At 46.8% G+C, this 18,339-nt stretch overlaps 1 protein-coding gene across 2 annotated transcripts in view; it reads left to right on the plus strand.

Moving 5' to 3' along the window:
* The window catches only part of LOC144178627 (ras-related protein Rab-22A-like), a 48,126-nt gene extending 30,751 nt beyond the window's left edge, over positions 1-17,375 (plus strand). For both annotated transcript variants that reach the window (XM_077706617.1, XM_077706618.1), the window contains exon 6: positions 15,834-17,375. In XM_077706617.1, coding sequence (XP_077562743.1) covers positions 15,834-16,054 — 221 coding nt within the window. In that variant the 3' untranslated portion in view covers positions 16,055-17,375. The remainder of the gene's footprint in view (positions 1-15,833) is intronic.
* The last annotated feature ends 964 nt before the right edge of the window (positions 17,376-18,339 follow it).

Raw genomic sequence — 18,339 nt, forward strand, 5'->3', positions numbered from 1 at the left:
CCCCTATTGTGTTATTGGCCTTTCCCTTCTTCTAGACCATCCCTTGATATCTGCTCTGTTCCCCTAATTGTCCACCGGTTGTCGGTTCATCTCACTACATGGGCAGCCTAAGTCCATTTCTTTTTCTTTATTTCAACCATGATATCGTCAACTCTAGTTTGTTCTCTGATCCAGGTCGCTCGTTTTCTGTCCAAGTGTTATTCCTAACATTATTCGTTACATGGCCCGTTGAGCCGACCTAAGTTTGCTTTTTAGTTGTTTAGTAAGGCGCCAAGTTTCAGCTCCATATGACATCACCGGCAGGATGCACTGGTTGTTGATTGTTCTTTTGAGTGACAGAGGTAGCTTACTTTTGATTACTTAGGAGTTCCTGCCGAGTGCCTCCCAATCCATACCTATTCGGCGCCGGATTTCTCTCTCGTGGTTGGGGTCAGCACTAACCACCTGTCCGAAGTAGTTATATTCTTTTACTACTTCTAGCATTTCATTTCCTAAGCTGAACAGGGCGTTTTTGGCATGCTTATTCCTCATTGCTTTAGATTTATTCATATTTATTTTTAGCCCCATGGCCGTGCTTTCTGATTGTAGTTCCTCAAGCATTGTTCGCAGGTGTACTGCAGTCTCACTCAGCAATACTATGTCGTCCGTAAACCTCAACTGCCTCAAGTATTCTCCGTTTATCCTTAATCCTGTGTTTTCTCCAGTCAAGCTTTCTGAATACCCTCCAGATATGCTGTGAACAGTTTTGGCGAGATGGTATCTCTGTCTTACTCCCTTTCGTTTCGGGAATTTATCGCTTTGCTTGTGAAGGGTTATCCTACCTGTACATCCCTTATATAGACCAGAATTTTGCCGGGTCGGCCATTTTCCAGCGACCAGTGCGCCACCTGGCGGGCATTTTTGGGGGCTGCGGGGCGAGCAGATGACGCCGCAGTCACATGCTGTTGCTTCGTGCCGTGCATGGGTATCGGACGCCCTAGCGGAATTGAAAATCAGTAAGTGTCATTTATTCGGTATGTCAGCAGTGCGAAGTTTGACAATGCTTTAAGGAGAACTTTCAAAGTGCCCGAGAACAGTCAGGTTTGCCCATAAATTCCCTTTCCAACCCGCGAAGGCGGCGTGCCACTTGACACGCGCTTTCTCCCGCCTGTGGTTGCATGCCTGTGAGGCTACGTTTCGCCACGCCAGCAAGACACGCGATTTTTAAATGCGACTGCGTCTCATTCACTCGCCTTGTACCTCCATACGGCGTTGTTGTTGTCCGTCCACACCCCTCCCCCATTCTCCTCGCCGCGCGAGCTGCGCTCTCCGCCGCTCACCCACTCTCCTCTCCGATAGCGAACACTCTCTCGCGAGGGGCATTGGATTGGATTCGATTGGGTTGGGTTGGATTTGGATTGGATTGGATTAAAGTGGATTGTGTTGGATTGTGCTGCGTCATAGCCGTGCCATGTTGCGTCATAGCCGCGGTCGTTCCAGCACCGGCGTTCAGCGACCACAAGTCCGTCATCGTTAACGTTACGCCGCGTGTTAAATAAAGAATACATCATACGCGTTCCTCACACGTTTCACGCAATTAGAGAATCAACTCAACGGAAACACCAAGTGAACCCCCAAGATGCGTCGCATCTCCACAGGGTTCCCCTCGCGGGAAGGTGGGGTAATTTTTTATCACCAATTGATGTTTATTTTCTTAATTCTGGGCAGGTGACTGTCATGACCTTTACTTTCAATGTACAGCAGCTACCCGTCGGGGCGTCATTACGCCGTTGTTGGCTGCACCAACAATCAGCGTAAGCGCAAAGTGCTCATACAAGAAACGTGCGAAGTGCACCACGACAAAAGAAGTGCCTGTATGTGCAGAGTATATTCGCTGCACAAATTTCCAGCACCCCTTGAGTGCCACCGGGATCGGGTCGTCGCGCCGAAGAAAGTGAAATAGTAGCGACGCAGTGGTGGAGCATGCCCGGTCGTGTCGATAAATCGCTGTTCCCACCTGCCACTGAAACGCAAAAGTTCTTTTGAGCAAGCAAACGGCCGTGAAATCTTGGTGTACCTAATACGTTGCTTCTGTTTTGGTAGCAGGAAATAGTGTTATGCGGCGGCAAATATTTCTAAACATATTTTACTTTTATGAGCATGTGACGTACACGACCTGCACAGCTAAACCGAATATATCAGGGCATAGTTAAAGAACCAACTCCCGTTCGCGCGCACCGGCTGCAGGAGGCCATGCTTAGAAATTTGCCCTGGGCGCGACCGGAGGCATTCCCTGAATGTGCCAACCCACTGACTTCTGAGCGTACATAGGAGGCATTCGCAGGAGACATATTTGCCGCTGCATAACACTATTTTGCAGCGATGGCGTAGAGGTAGAACACCCGCCTCGCGTGCAGAAGGACCGTGGTTCGAATCCCGGTGCCGGACAATTCCCACCGGATATAAAAAAAAAAAAAAAAATCCGCGTATGATGGAATTGCACAAAGGGGCTTGGGGTGCGGCCTGACCCCGGCGACCATTGCCGGCAATGCACTCCCTCACCAGAGCAGGATTGGCCACCCTGGTGTAGTAACGGCCACAACCTCCCATGAATACGCCAACTAACCCTCGGCCCTCAGTCCCCAGCGGCTGCGAAGCAACTGACCAAGGCGGCGGTCAGACCTGTGACGCAGCAGAGGGTGCTAAGAATCCCTGGATCCGGACAGGCCGCCAATGGAATCTGAACCTGGCAACGTTTAACGCACGAACCTTATCTAGCGAAGCAAGTCTCGAGGTGTTGTTCGAGGAACTAGAGGGCATTAAATGGGATGTAATAGGGCTTAGCGAGGTTAGGAGGGCAGGCGAAGCCCTTACGGTGCTGAAAAATGGACACGTCCTATGTTACCGTGGTCTAGAGAACAGAAGAGAACTGGGAGTGGGATTTCTAGTCAATAAAAGCATAGCTGGCAACATAGACGAATACTATAGCATTAACGAACGAGCAGCAGGTCTTGTAATTAGGCTCAATAACTCTTTCGTTACCACGCCTATTCAAATCGATCACCGGTGATCGATGATTTATATTGCCTATTTCAACATGTTGTAGTCGTTTCTCGTACACCTAATGCAGCCAGTGATTAGTCTAGGCCATGGTTTCTCAAAGTGGGTTCCGCGGAACCTAGGGGTTCCGCAGGCCCCTCCTCAGGGTTCCGCGAGCCACTGATAAATTTTCGCTCGTTCCGCATTCGCAAAGAAACTTAGATGACGAACCCGAGGTGCGATCGATCTAAGGAACCTCGATTACTCATGCCCGAGTGTCAGTAAGCACATCTCAGTGCATAACACAACGGCACAAGCTGCGCAATACATCCCACCAGCAGCTTGTAGTTAGCCAGACTCCGAAAACGGGCGGCGTGGTTAAACTATTGCACTTGAATCTCGGCCTTGTATTACCGCCACGGGCATTTCACCTGTTTGGAGATAGGTGCCGCTAGCGTACGCATTCGCGTAAAGTCGACATTCAGGTGCATTATATTCAATAGCAAGCAAGCTTGCTTCCTTTTGAATTTATTGTACGTGAATGTAGCGTGAACGGAATGAAAAATGGCGGTAAAAGGGGAGGGCGGGCGGGTTCCTTGGCACTTAACGGGGCTTAGCAGGGTTCCCTGGTACCAAAATTCCTGAGAACCCCTGGTCTAGGCATTGCCCTTTTAGAATCAGTTTAAATTTTCCCGCTTCGGCGACATTGAGATTTTTGGCGGCGTTTTTTGCGAGCTGAGGTGCGCATGTTTTTGACGAAGGGGGCGTGGCTGCTGCACTTGAGAAAAAAGGATGCAGGTCGTGGTTAGGCTGCATTACCATAATATTTTTTGTCAAAAGGCTCCTGGCAAGTCAAACACCAAATAATGGGGTCAGCTTTGTAATCCGACAGCGTTGAGAGGTGATAATTACTTGAAAATGGCCCCAGCTATTCACTAATGATCTTTGGTTCGGACAAAGGGCAGCTTTATTCTCCCAAAGCTTATTTCTGATGGTCCCCCGCATGTCTAGCAAGTGTGCCTGACATTTTCAACCAGTTTCCAGCAGTTTCGGTTTCGTTTTCGCATTGCGAAATTCATATTTGGCGCTACTACGCAGTTACCCAACTACAAGCTCATTTGCCATGGCGCCTCCGTTGCCCGCTACTGCTCCTCAAAACAAGCATGCCGCTCGCGCTTCCACTTTATCTACGCCTTGCTTCTGCGATAAGAGCTTCCGCTGAAAGTCAAACGATAACACCAAGTCGTCGGGTATCAGTTCAGACGAGGAGAACGCTTCCAATTGGCCTTGAACACCGCCAGCTGTTCACCGGCCAGTTTCGGTTTCATACGAGGGTATTTCCGGAAGTCTAGTGTCGCTTCTTAGTAGTACTGTTTATTCTGACAAAGTCTCCAACAGCCTTGTATTTGTTTCTTTTCGAAATTGTTAGGTGGCGCTGCAATGTAGTAGGCTCGTAGTGCTGAACTCGCTTCACAGCCCGACGGTGGCTTGGTGAAAGCTTGCTGGGCATGATTCTAGCGCATCGTACCTTATTCCCGCAAGCAGGGCTACCATAGTGAGTCAGAACATGATAATAAAACGCAAATTAAAGTTCTGACTGATGAGCGATCATCAGAACGTCAACAAGCATCCACCAAAGAGTTTGGTTCTCAACTCTAAGCGGATTTTTTCACATCGCTTGCTTGCCTTCAATATTGTGCCGGTCATAATCATTGACAAGGTGTTTTTACATCACGTGGAAGCTAATTTGGGCCTTTAATAATGTCAAACCACCAGATTTAATCTAGAGAACCATCCAAAATAGCAAAACTTGAAATAGAGGTTGGGCTTCACCACATGGCATGGGCACCACGTGGGCTAACATTTTCTTTTATATCTGACAAATTGTACTGCGCAACTCATTTTTTTTTTCTAGGACGGGTTTTTGAAATGTCTACGTACAAAATGTATATTCTAAATTTTTTCTACTACACGTGGTTTATTATACACAACTTACTTTTTTCTTCTTTCTTCGACGCGCGGACAAAAATTTCGAATTCGATAATTTTTTTCGGAATCATTACTTAGGAAAACATTAATAAAACTGGTGTCGTTGGAAAGCGCGTGGAATAATCTGCATTGTATATCACTGCAATGTGTGCCTGACCAATATGTATAGCACAAAAAAATGTTTTGTTAGACCCTTCAAAATTGGTCAATTTCCCGCGGTAACGAAAGAGATAAGAGGTACAAGCTCAAGGTGGTACAGGGCTACGCGCCCACATCCAGCTGCGACGACCAAGTAGTGGAACGTCTCTATGAAGATTTGGAATCGGCAATGGCTAAAGTAAAAACACAGTATACCGTAGTTATGGGGGACTTCAATGCTAAAGTAGGCAAGAATCAGGCTGGAGACAAGGCAGTTGGGAACTTTGGTCTGGGCTGTAGAAATAGCAGGGGGGACCTACTAGTTGAGTTTGCAGAACGGAATAACCTCCGCATAATGAATACCTTCTGTAAACGGGAGAGTCGGAAGTGGACCTGGAGGAGCCCGAATGGGGAGCACAAAAATGAAATAGACTTCATATTATGCGATAACCCTGGCGTCGTGCAGGATGTGGAAGTGCTCGGAAGGGTAAGGTGTAGCGACCACCGTATGGTAAGATCTCGAATTAGGCTAGATTTGAGGAGGGACCGCAACAAGCTAGTACGAAAGAAGCCGATAAACGAACTAACAGTAAGACGTAAAGTAGAAGAATTCAGGATCGCACTGCAGAACCGATATTCCGCCCTTAACGAAGATGCCGAGCCTACGACCCAGGAAGCCAGCGACAACCTTACACGCATCATCACGGAGTGTGCAATAGAAGTCGGGGGCACTATGGCTAGACAGGATACTGGTAAACTTTCACAGGAGACGAAAGATCTAATCAGGAAACGGCAAACCATGAGAATCTCTACCGCAGCTGACAGAATAGAACTAGCCGAGCTCTCGAAGTTAATCAATAAGCGTAAGACAGCTGACATACGGAAGTATAATATGGAGAGGATCGAATACGCTGTAAAGAACGGAGGTAGCCTGAAAGCAGTGAAGAGACGTCTTGGCGTGGGGAAAAATCAGATGTATGCACTTAAGGATAAGCAAGGCAATGTCATCACAAATAGGGATAAAATAGTCACAGTGGCCGAGGAGTTCTATAGGGATCTGTACAGTAGCCGGGACATACAGGATAATGCCGAACGAGACAGCAGTTCAGAGGAGACCGAAGAAGTAAGGAAGGCTTTGAAAGAAATGAAAGGGGGCAAAGCACCTGGTGAGGATCAGATAACAGCAGACCTCCTGAAGGATGGCGGAGAAATTGTACTTGAAAAACTGGCAAACCTGTATACGCAATGCCTAATGACCGCAATGGTACCGGAATCTTGGAAGAACGCGAACATCATCCTAATCCATAAGAAAGGCGACATGAAGAACTTGAAAAATTACAGGCCGATCAGCTTACTGTCAGTCGTCTACAAGGTATTTACCAAGGTAATCGCTAACCGAATCTCTGCAACCTTAGATTTCAGTCAACCTAAAGAACAAGCAGGGTTCCGTAAAGGTTATTCAACAATGGACCATATTCACACGATCAATCAGGTGATAGAGAAGTGTGCTGAGTATACTGAACCCCTATATATAGCCTTCATAGATTATGAGAAAGCATTTGACTCGGTCGAAACCCTAGCAGTCATTCAGGCATTGCGGAACCAGGGGGTAGATGAGCATTATGTAAGAATACTAGAGAATATCTACAGTGGGTCTACAGCTACCATCATCCTCCATAGGGAGAGCAGTAAAATACCTATAAGGAAGGGTGTCAGACAAGGAGACACAATCTCTCCAATGTTATTCACAGCATGCTTACAAGAAGTATTCAGAACGTTGGATTGGGAACAGGTGGGAGTAAGGGTTAATGGAGAATACCTCAGTAACCTCAGATTTGCTGATGACGTTGCCTTGCTAAGTAACTCGGGGGACGAATTGCAAAGCATGCTTTCCGCACTGGGCGAACAGAGTAGAACCGTGGGCCTGAAAATTAATATGCAGAAAACTAAAGTAATGATCAATAACCTCGGGACAGCACAGCAGTTTGAGATAGGTGGTGAGGCAGTAGAAGTGGTTAGCGAATATATCTACTTAGGCCAAGTTGTGACCCCAGATCCCAACCATGAGGCAGAGATATTAGAAGGATCAGAATGGGGTGGGGTGCATATGGCAGACATTCTCAGATAATGAATAGCAGCCTACCATTGTCGCTGAAGAAGAAAGTGTATGACAGCTGCATCTTACCGGTACTCACCTACGGGGCAGAAACTTGGAGGCTCACTAAGAGGGTTCAACTTAAATTGAGAACGACTCAGCGGGCAATGGAGCGGAAAATGATAGGTGTAACATTAAGGGACAAGAAGAGAGCGGAGTGGGTCAGAGAGCAAACTGGTGTTAAAGACATATTGGTAGAAATTAAGAAGAAGAAATGGACGTGGGCAGGGCATGTAATGCGAAGGCAAGATAACCGCTGGTCATTAAGGGTAACAGAGTGGATCCCTAGAGAAGGCAAGCGTTGCAGGGGGCGGCAGAAAGTTAGATGGGCAGATGAGATCAAGAAGTTTGCGGGGATAAATTGGTCACAGTTGGCACAGGACCGAGGTAATTGGAGAATAATGGGAGAGGCCTTTGCCCTGCAGTGGGCGTAGATAGGCTGGTGATGATGATGATGATGATGATGAACACTATTTTCTGCTACCAACGTATTAGGGGCAACGTATCAGGTACACCAAGATATCACGGCGGTTTGCTTGCTCAAAATAACTTTTCTGTTTCAGCGGCGAGTGGGAACCGCGAACAGCGATTTACCAACATGACCGGGCGGGCTGTGCCACCGCGACAATACTATTTCGCATACCCGAGCTGCAGCATAGGTGTCGGGTTTTGTCGACTTCCCGTCGATAAAATGAACAGAAAATAATACCTCCAGTGCAAAGAAATGTGCGATACGGATTGAGCATGAGGGTGAATAAAGAGCGCTTCCAAACTTGCCCTCGCAAATTTGCTAGGTTCGAAGTCTTTCCAATTCAGCGCGACGACTCATTCGTGGCGGCACTCCAGGGACGCTGGAAATTTGTGCACTGAATAGGCTCCGCACATGCAGACACTTCTTCTGTCGTGGTGCATTTCGCACGTTTCTTGCATGAGCACTTTGTGCTTAGGCTGATTGTTGGGGCAGCCAACAACGGTGTAATGACGCCCCAACGAGTAGGTTCTTTACTTCACCAAGTAAAGGCAATGACGGCAACCCGCCCAGAATTAAGAAAATAAACATCAATTTGGTGATAAAAATTCGGGCGCAGCGAAACGTCGCCTCACAGGCAACCCCCGTCAGGACAAACTGCACGTAGGGTAGCAGTTGCCTTAGCGGGTTGAGAACGGAATATATGGGCAAACCTGACAGCTATCGGGCTCCTTGAACGTTTTCCTTAAAGCATTGTTTAACTTCGCGCTGCTGTCATACCGAATAAATGACACTTACCAATTTTTGATGCCACTGGGACGTCTGATATCCACGCATGGCACGGAGCAACAGCGTGTGACTGCGGCGTCGTCTGCTCACCCCACAGTCCCCAAGAAATGCTCGCGAGATGGCGCTTTAATTGCTAAAAAATGGCAGCGCCCAGTGCACGGGGAAAATTCTTGTGTATATGTCATCTAGAAGGTTTATGTACATCTCTTCTATTCCCTGGTCTTTTAATGCTTCTAGCATGGCTGCGGTGTGTATTGAGTCAAATGCTTTCTCATAGTCTATAATTGCCATGGTTTGGTGTATTCTGCGGATTTTTCTATCACTTGATTGACAACATGAATGGGATATGTGGTTCAGTACCCTTTCCTAAACCGAGCCTGCTCTCTGGGTTGTTGGGAATCCATGGTGGCACCTATGCGGCTAACTTTAACTTTGGTAAACAGCTTGCAAACAACTGAGAGTAGGCTGATGGGTTTGTAATTCTTGAGGTCCTTGGGATCTCCCTTCTTACGAATGAGAATAATGTTGGAATTTTTCCAGCCTATGGGCACTTTTTGAGTCCCTAAGCATTCCAAAAGCAGTGTAGAAAGCTTTCCTGGTACAATATCGCCTCCCTCTTTCAAAATATCCACGGTTATACCGTCGTCACCTGCTGTTTTTCCCTTTTTCATGCTCTTGAGAGCCTTTCCTACTTCCCCCATAGTTACTAGTGGGACTCTGCAAGTTAAGCTTGTACTGTCAGTAGTTTCCCTAGCTGGCCTAATGTCGCTGGCATACCGTCTGGTGTAGAATCGTTCTGCTACGGTTATTATCTTATCCATCTTGTGCGTAATGTTACCCTGCTCGTCACTGAGTGCGTATGTTCTGTTTTTGTCGATGTCTAGCTTCCTCCTATTGCAGCGTTTCCTCGATCACTGCCATGTTTTATACATGAATGTAGTTTGTTTTACTTTTGTTCATCAATTTAGACAGTTCTGCTTACTCAACTTCATCCACCGTACTTGACACTTTCATGTTTTTATGTTTCACAATTAGTTCCTTCATTTTAACTTTTTTTTTTTTTTGCCATTTTGGGGGGCAATCCTAGGCTTGATGCATCGCGGTGTTCAATTTGTTTTTGCTCAGAGGGTTTTAGCACTAGGTACGGAGCACTATATGCAATCTGGCAGGTAAGGAGGGCTTGGATTATGGCAGAGTGTCTGACTCTTGGAGGCCAAAGGTTCGGTGAGAGACTCGATGGGTAAGGTGCATTAATTGTGAGAGAGTACGTTGGAGTGGCAGGATTGTTTGGGCACCCGACCCGTCTTTCGGAATGGTGAGCCCCAGAATTTGGAGGTGGGGGACATTAGGAACTGGTTGATTGTTGATGCTGAGTTTAGGATCCAGTATAGAGTTGGTGCGCTTTTTAGGTGTTCATTTATACAGTGTAAGTAAGGTGGATTTTTCGGGGCACACTCCATCACTACAACTGGGCGTCCACAATGCGTGGGAAGAAATCCAAGAAGTGCATCGAATTTCTCAACTCACATGCCTCCAACTCGCCGCCACAGGAAGAGCGACCCTCCGCCGGCTAGGGTATTCGGCCCCACAGCAGCAAGACGAGGAGACACGCATTCCCGGGCCCATTCAACAATACATCAGAGTGGCACCAATCCCACGTAACATGCATCCGACCTATAATGAGGCACAACAAGCAGCAAGGGCACGAGCAATCCATATGACTGCCTCCCCTTCGCTCGCTATGCAGACGCCGCTCCATACCTCCACAAATCTGCCCACGCTTCCAGTGTGACCGACGCCAGTGAAAAAGAATTTACCGCAGTCACGACCATTACAAAATTGATAGAAACAGCTGAAGAAGTTGCTATCGCCCTAGCCACTACCACTTGCGAAGACTACGCAGTTATACTGACTGACTCCCAAGCTGCATGCCGCAATTTTCTGTTTGGACGAATATCCCTACCAGCATTGGCTATACTAGAACAAATTAAACAACTTCCAGTACATATCGTCTGGTCACCTGGCCCCGAATCCCTCAAAGTAAATGAATCGGCACACACTGCTGCCCGCGCCCGTACACACCGGGCTGTTTCCCAAGAGGGTGATAGCCTACAAGATGACGACATCCTCAAGCCTATGCCCCTGCAAAAATACTCCGACGTACTTGCCCACTACCGGCGTGGGCGCTAACAATACTCAGCACTCCACCCACACCTATTCAGAACCAAAGCTGCAATGTTCCAATGACTACAAACGAGCTCTTACCACCACAATACCCTACTCCATGCAATGTACCCCACCCTCTACCCCGCATCTTGCAAATACTGCCCCAACCCTGGCACCCTATACCATCTGGTATGGGGGTGTCAACAAACCCCGCCCCTTACTCCTAATCCCCAACCTACATACGAGCAGTGGGTGGCACGGCTGACCAGCTCCAACCTCTCTTCCCAGCGTAGCCTGGTGGAGAGGGCCCGGGTGGCCAGTGCAGGCCAGGGTATTCCGCACTAGAGGAAACCCCCCACCAGGCGGGTGCCCAGACATCGGCACCTAAGGCTCGCCTAAATAAAGTTTATTCCTCCTCCTCCTCCTTCTCCTCCTTCGCTTGCTTAGTTTTCCAGTTTGTTTCCTGCATGCTCTCCTCCAACAGCTGCTGCAGATTCTGTGATTGCCGTTGTTATGTTGTCATTTAGCCTGTCTTTACTATCCTCGTTCCTGTTTAGAAGCGCAAAGTTGTTTTGAAGGATTATTTTAAACTCCTCCGTCCTGGCTCTGACTGACTCCATGCTGGGTTTCTTACTTTCCACAAGTTTCCTTCTTTCTCTTTTGAGATTCAGCCTTACTTTGCATCTTACCATTGTATGATCACTGTGCGGAATCTTATTTAGCACCTGTATGTCCTGCACAATACCTGGGAATTGCCACTTAAAATGAAGTCAATTTCGTTTTTTGTGGTTCTAGCAGGACTTTTGCATGTCCATTTCTTATTCTTTCGTTTTTAGAAGAATGTATTCATCAACTGCAGGTTATTTCTCTCTGCTGATCCTACCGGTGTATCTCCTATTCCAAAGTTTCCCACTGGTCTTTCCCCATTTGCTTTTTACCGAATTTTGCGTGAAAGTTTCCCATCACAATCTAAAACTGTGTAGCTGATTCCATGTTTTCGTAGAAAATGTCTACGGCTTCATCATCATAACTTTGTTGGTGCACAGGCCTGCACTCTCCTTAACCTGTATTGCTTTTAAATGCAAATGCATTTATTAGCCGGGGGTTGTCTTGCTCCGTTGGCCGGCGTGCGCCTGCATTCCTCCAGCGCGAGCGCACGTGAGCACGCGCCTCGTAGGTCTGCCTTCGTCGTCGTCGTCGTCGTCGTAAATGCGAATGCATTTCTTAGTCGGGGGTTCACACAATGCAACGTGAGCATTACGCCTCTCCCTGGCGGTGACGTCACTGCAGTTGCTTCCACGTCAACATCATCGGTTGGAGAAGAAGAAGAAGACAAGTCTGCGAAGCGAAGAGCGCGCAATGCCGAACGCGTTACGCACTCGGGAACATCAAGAAGGAGTCCAGTCGTTTGAACGCGCTTCGGGTTCTTTGGAACGAGTTTGGAAGAGGAGGTGATGAGAACGGTAACGCCATCATGGCGGTCTGTGACGACAACCCTCGTCTGGCGCCGTTCAGGTCGTACCCGGTGTGTGCCTCGTGCCGCAAGTCTCTGGTCAACGGGCGCGTTCCTTCAATGAGCGTGAGTTTCGGCTACCCCAACACACAAACAGGTGCTGATGGATAAATGATTACGTTCACACTCTCGTCATTAATTACGCCATTACTCGCAACACACTCATCGGTGCACCCAATGCATTCGCATTTCTGCACGATTCCCTTCGGGGAGGTGCGGGGGAATTTTTTTTAGATTGATCACAACGGCTGCGGCTCTTGCATTAATGCGGAAGAATTCTTCCACAAATCCTGCTATTTCTCTATGGATTAAGAATCCCACCCTGTGTTCTTCATTCTTTTGGAGTCCTCTGTAGCACAAAGTATGCGCCCCAGTCAGCTTCATGAAGCTCTCTCCTGTTATAACTTCGCTTAAAGGGGCACTAAAGTGAATTTGTTAAGCTCCTGTTTTTGCTTGCACTGCGTAGACTGACTCAAATTAACACACTTTTCATCGTTTATCCGGTTGATAAGTCGGTAATTATTTTATAAATCCCGAAAGAAGAAAAACTACCATGCACGGTCTGTGGCGGCCACACCAACTAAAGGCTGTGACGACAGGAGGAAATGCACCTTGATTGGGCGATGTCCAAGGTTGACATTCAAACAAGTTTCGGTTTCAGTTCTGTAAAACAACATGCTTGACATCCGACGGCATCGTTATATGGGCATTCTCGATGTCTCAGTAATCGCCGTACCACGCTTCTGCCATGTTGTCGGCTGTAAAACGCCTGAGATAAGCCTCCCTGGACGGCTTGGAATCGTAAAAATCACTAGCTGAGGCCTACGCAGTGGATGAACGCCCTCCGCGTCCCCGCAGACGCTCAAATGCCCTGCGCCTTTCCCCCGTATTTGGAGCTTGCCTCACTCATGCCTTTATTGTAAAAAGCGTGTTCGCACCAGGCCAAGGTTCTGCTAATTCTGGCCTGTGCCCACTGCCCGCAAGCAGTCGGTGCTTATGGCAACAGCACGCCAACGAGAACTCGCTAGCACATCAGTCTCAGTATACGTGCGTTCTGTGAACTAGTTCGTGGAGCAGTGAATGTCACGGCCCAAAAAAACGAATAAATCTGCTTACAAGAAAAAAGGATGTACCCTTAGGGATTTCAACTTGCGACTTGCAAAATGACATACCTAGCGCTCCAGACCACTCGACCATGAGCCAGCGCTGCCAGTATTGGAAATATAAGGTATATAATGTATAACCAGTTTACACTTTTATTTAGTTTTAGCATTTCAAGCAGCTTAGATGACTATTTGTTGTATAGTGCTCGTGCAGTGCGTGTTCCCCAAATTTCCACAATATCTCACGTCTAGCAATTGCATTTCTTAAATGGAAAAGCGTTCGCAGATGTGTGGTCGTGCTGCTGACTGCTGTGCTTGTTCACCCAGCGCAAAAAAAGTGCTTCCTGCACCCTAGTTTTACGCTGCGCGGTACCTATATTTACTTTGCCGACTCTTCTCCCGCCTTCAATTAGCCGTAAGATTTTCCTACTGGTATACCAGTCAGTGAAGCATCGCATGTGCGCTTGTGCAGCGCTTGTGTGGAGCGACCTGGACTTGGGGCTTGATACAGTGTACAAACTAACAAAGTAAAGACAGGCACATTCTTCCATTCACAGACATGCTGTGGCTTAGTTTCAACTGAGCGAACGAATTGTGACGACCCGTCGGCGGCCGTTGGACCAAATGCTGGGCCGACTGACTCTGTCAGGAGGTCGGCGAGCAGTGCAGTCAAGCCAAGCCATTTTTTCCTCATGTCTCACGAAAACACCACAGAAAATTGGCGAGGATGCAGAGAGGACAGTATTTTGGAATTGATTTTTCTACTGAATAAATTCGCATAAACGCACCCAAAGTGGTCGAAACATGGCCTATGGACTCCGGCCTACAATTTGCGCTAGTAATCCCGCAATGTTTACAAATCACTTCAGTGTCCCTTTAACCCGATGATATCCCATCTTATGCTCGAGAGCTCCTCTAGTAGGGCAGCTAAGGTTGCCTTGGTAGACAGGGTTCGTGTGTTGAACGTTGCCAGGGTCAAGTTCCAAAGGCGGCCTGTCCGGATTTAGAGATTCTTAGCACCCTCTGCTGTAGCGCTGGCCTGACAGAGGCAACTCTCACCTGCAAACAGCTCGCCAACTGGGCTACCTTGGCACTGGCCAACATTGTGCTCTCAAATGCTATACTTTCAAGCTACCACTTAGGTCTTGCCCCTGCTCCTTTGACCTTGCCATTCTCCTTCTCGGTCTTTTACTATTATTTTTCTTTAAATGGCTGCTGCACTTTAACTCAACTAACTTATTGTGGTCTCTTGCATAACTGCCTTGTCTGATAATACATAATCAATGTGCTCTCGTTAATCTTCCACACTGAGCACATCCCAGGAAGTACTCTTTTCACCTGTTTTAAAAATGCCTCTGATATAGGCTGTGTCCTTTGTGGCCCGACGTCGACTATAAATTCGGCAAATTTTTTGTTCCAGCTTACATTTTCAGATTCTCATCAGTTGTTCCATATGCTCTGGCCCTTGCCTACGCTACTTCATAGCCTTCAGGGCCCTCAGTGATGTGTTTTGAGCACAACTTCTTCGCCTATGTCCTTGCTCGCACTGACTAGCTCCAGCACCGACCATCTTTATCCTGCCATTGATTTCCCGATATGATTCCCGGCACTTCTTAGGCTCCTTCTGATAGCTTCAAAGTTTCTTTTACGCCTTTCGTTGACATTCTCAGTGCTTGTAAATATTAGGGGCCAAGCCCCTTAGGGGCTGGGGCTGTTGGCGTCTCCTGTCGTCGTTGTCATCACAATCGTTGTCTCATGCAGTCACAAAACCACCAGGAAACTCATTTGCACCTTGCGTTAGAACGTAACGCGTACTAAAAAAACACTGGGACACTCGTTTTCCAACACCTCACGCTAGAGAGCTTCGTGCTTCAAAGACAAGAGACTTTTACAGCAAAGCTGTATACCTCTACCCCCTAACAGTGTCATCTCTGTTGGCAAAACCGCCAAGGTGCCAAGAATACACATACACACTGCAGGCTTTGCGCCTCCTCTGGTTTCACATTAGTGGAGGTGGCCCCCTTTTTTTTCTGCAGGAGCGCTCTTTTCAGATCTACTTTGTATTTTAACTTTTTTGCCGTTTGAATTGCTTGATTCACTTTGTCCTACTTACATATTCCCCATTTTGTACCACACGTTTTCATATCTGTGATTTCGGCACCAGTTATTTTTTATCAGGCACTTAATGCCCTTTTCTGTGCACTTGCTGAAAGACAAGCCTCTTTTTTTCTCTCACTCAATGTGACTACTCTGTCATAAAAGCTTGCTTGAGTAGTTCTGAAGATCCGGCGCAGGGAGGGCTGATGCCTGAAATTGTTTTAGTAAAAGTCTCTTGCTTTTGTGTTGAATATTTTGTTTCATTCTGTGTTGTTTAGCCGCAAGGCTAGACATTCTTTTCCTGTCTTGTAACGTAGTTTAATATTGCGCATCAAATACACACTGGTTGTGTTGTATTTTCACCTATAACGAGCTTTGTTTGTTGTTGTTCAACAGGTATTGACGAGATATTTAGCCATTTGGCACTTCTGATTGCCGAAGCCGAAGAGAAAGCCGCAGCCAACAAGCTCCAGCAAGGGGACAACAGGTGTCTGTCTGTGGACCCCTCGCTCTGCGGATCGCTCAACGACACGTTCACTTTGTCGAACACGCTTCGGATAGAGCGCCTTCCCTCCGAGCCAGAACTGCTCAAGTCACATTCTGGCTGCTCTTGCTAAGCAGCAACCACTCCTTGAGACAGTCCAGGTTATGTGGACCACTGTGCTTGACTAACGGACCAGTTCTTGAGATGATACAACCTTTTGTATGCTCATTTTTTTGTCCGTCCGTGCCTATTGCACGCCCGTTCCTGTACATTCTCCACATTTTTCTGTTTTGCCATTTTGTCACAAGTGCTGGCAGATACTGCCATAGTTGTACGTCTGCGATGTCCATTGTTGCTGCACAGTCTGTCTATTTCAGCTAGTGCACATTGTCGTTGTAGCACTGGTATGATGCTATTACTTGTTGCCGTTAGTCCTTTCATTGGCTACGTCTACTGCTTCACGTAACCAATTTTTTAGCCGAGTTCTTTATCTTTATTTTGATACATAAAATGTGCGAGTTCAGTCATTCCAATTCTATTCCAATTCTAATATTGAGGAATAAGATTTCCGTAACTTCACAAGAAACTCGATACAAAAGAAGTTTAAGAACTATGCCGAGTTGCCTGAACTGCCAAATGCCTGTCGAGAATAATAATTTGCAATTGTATTGAATGTTCCTGACGTTATTGTATTGAATGTTCCTGACGTTGCCGAATTTTGTGTCTGTCCAGGTTCTTTTGTCATCCTTGCACAGAGAAAGGCCGATATAATTTGTTTGTTTTTTTATTGCACGAAGCATCTCTTGCCAGTTTCACTTACTGTTTAGTTGCATTGAGAAATATGGTTTTCTTTTTCTAGAATTTTACTGTTTTGGCAGCTTGACCATTGCAGAGGGCTCAGCTTGGCTCCATCTTTCAACTGTATACTTTGTATTTTTGTTGCCAACGTTTCTGCTAAATGTTGTGTTGTTCCGGTGTGTCACTTTGTGAGTGGTCTGATACATGCACGGTGTTCATGCTGCAAATGCAATGTATCGTTACCGGTTTCCATTCAAAAACCAAACCTATGTCACGCAACAACTTCAGAAAATAGATCTCTTGCCTTGCTTGCTTGCTAGACAGCACAGCCATTCTGAAGCATTTTGTGAGCTCTTCAAAGTTATCATGAACATTGCATTTTTCTACGCTTTTTTTTTTTTTTTTTCAAGAATCGTCTGGAAACAATATTTTTAATAAGGGGAGTGAGCATTTCTCTGTCATTAATAATGCGCATTGTGCCTTGAATTCAATAGACATTTACCGGTCATGTTTAGTGTGTCTGTAATAGTTGGAACACATAAGCCAATGTTAAACTTGTATGTACAAGTGCCATTATAACAAGACGAGCTTTTAAAGAGCTATTTCGATAGCATGAGACTGTTCTTTTACAATAAAATGTATTATGGTTCTTTTTATGGCTCTCTCTCTCTTTACTGCATCAGTACAGGTGCACTAAGCTTTTGAATCTGCCAGCAACCTGTCACGGCTGCTCTGTGGATTGGGCGTTGTGCTTCTGAGCCCGAGGACACGAGCTTGATCCCGGCTGCAGCAGCTGTTTTTCTGACAAGGCAAAAAACGATAACACCTGTGTGTCAAGATAATGATCCCCACTGCGTCTAAATTAACTCTCAGCCGTCTGCTATAATTTGCCTTTAGACTAGAGAAGAAATTTTGGAATTTGTCCATTTAAAAATAGTCCGCTTCAGTTGCAATGTTTCCATTTGCCAGGCCTCTCTTATGCACAGGATTCAACTAGTAGTTTTGGTTGTTTTGTGTTGCATCTTGTCTGCTTGACTGCCCAATCAGGGTTTGGTCAAGGTGGGCACTTTGAAGCGGACAAAACTCGGAATTCAGCCCCAACTGCACTTTCAGAGCCACGGTTTAGCAACGGCAAAGGAACCGAAAGGAGTTTTGGGGACCACCCAGAATCTAAATCATGTGATCAGCCACACCATCAGTTCCTGTATTTTTTCCATGCTAGATGTGTCGCCCACTTCATGACGGGAGCACTTGGTAGGCATGGTTCTCCAACTAGTAGTTAGGTGGTGCCGCAAGCTTATCTAGGCTCACTCAAACGACCCAAACCTCTACACGTCATTTCAAAAGCTGCTGGTACGTAATTGGAAAGGCAACCAATGGTTGAAACAACCAAAGTGGTGGCACTCTGGCTAGTGATAAATCATTAAGCACAGCAGGAGAGAGTTTAAGAAGCTCTCTCCTGCTGTGCTTAGTGATTTATGGGTCTGGTCTGCCTGGGGCAGTCCAGACCCATACAGCAAACCCGTACAGCACTCCTAACTGCCAGAAATGTGGTACCAAGGCCCTCTGTTGTACGCGACACCTCCTGTAGGAATGTTCGGCACTAGGTGTTCCTAGAGA

Source organism: Haemaphysalis longicornis, unplaced genomic scaffold, assembly GCF_048455015.1.
Source record: "Haemaphysalis longicornis isolate Haplotype H1 unplaced genomic scaffold, Haemaphysalis longicornis Haplotype H1 scaffold_4, whole genome shotgun sequence".
Classification (NCBI taxonomy): Eukaryota; Metazoa; Arthropoda; class Arachnida; order Ixodida; family Ixodidae; genus Haemaphysalis; species Haemaphysalis longicornis.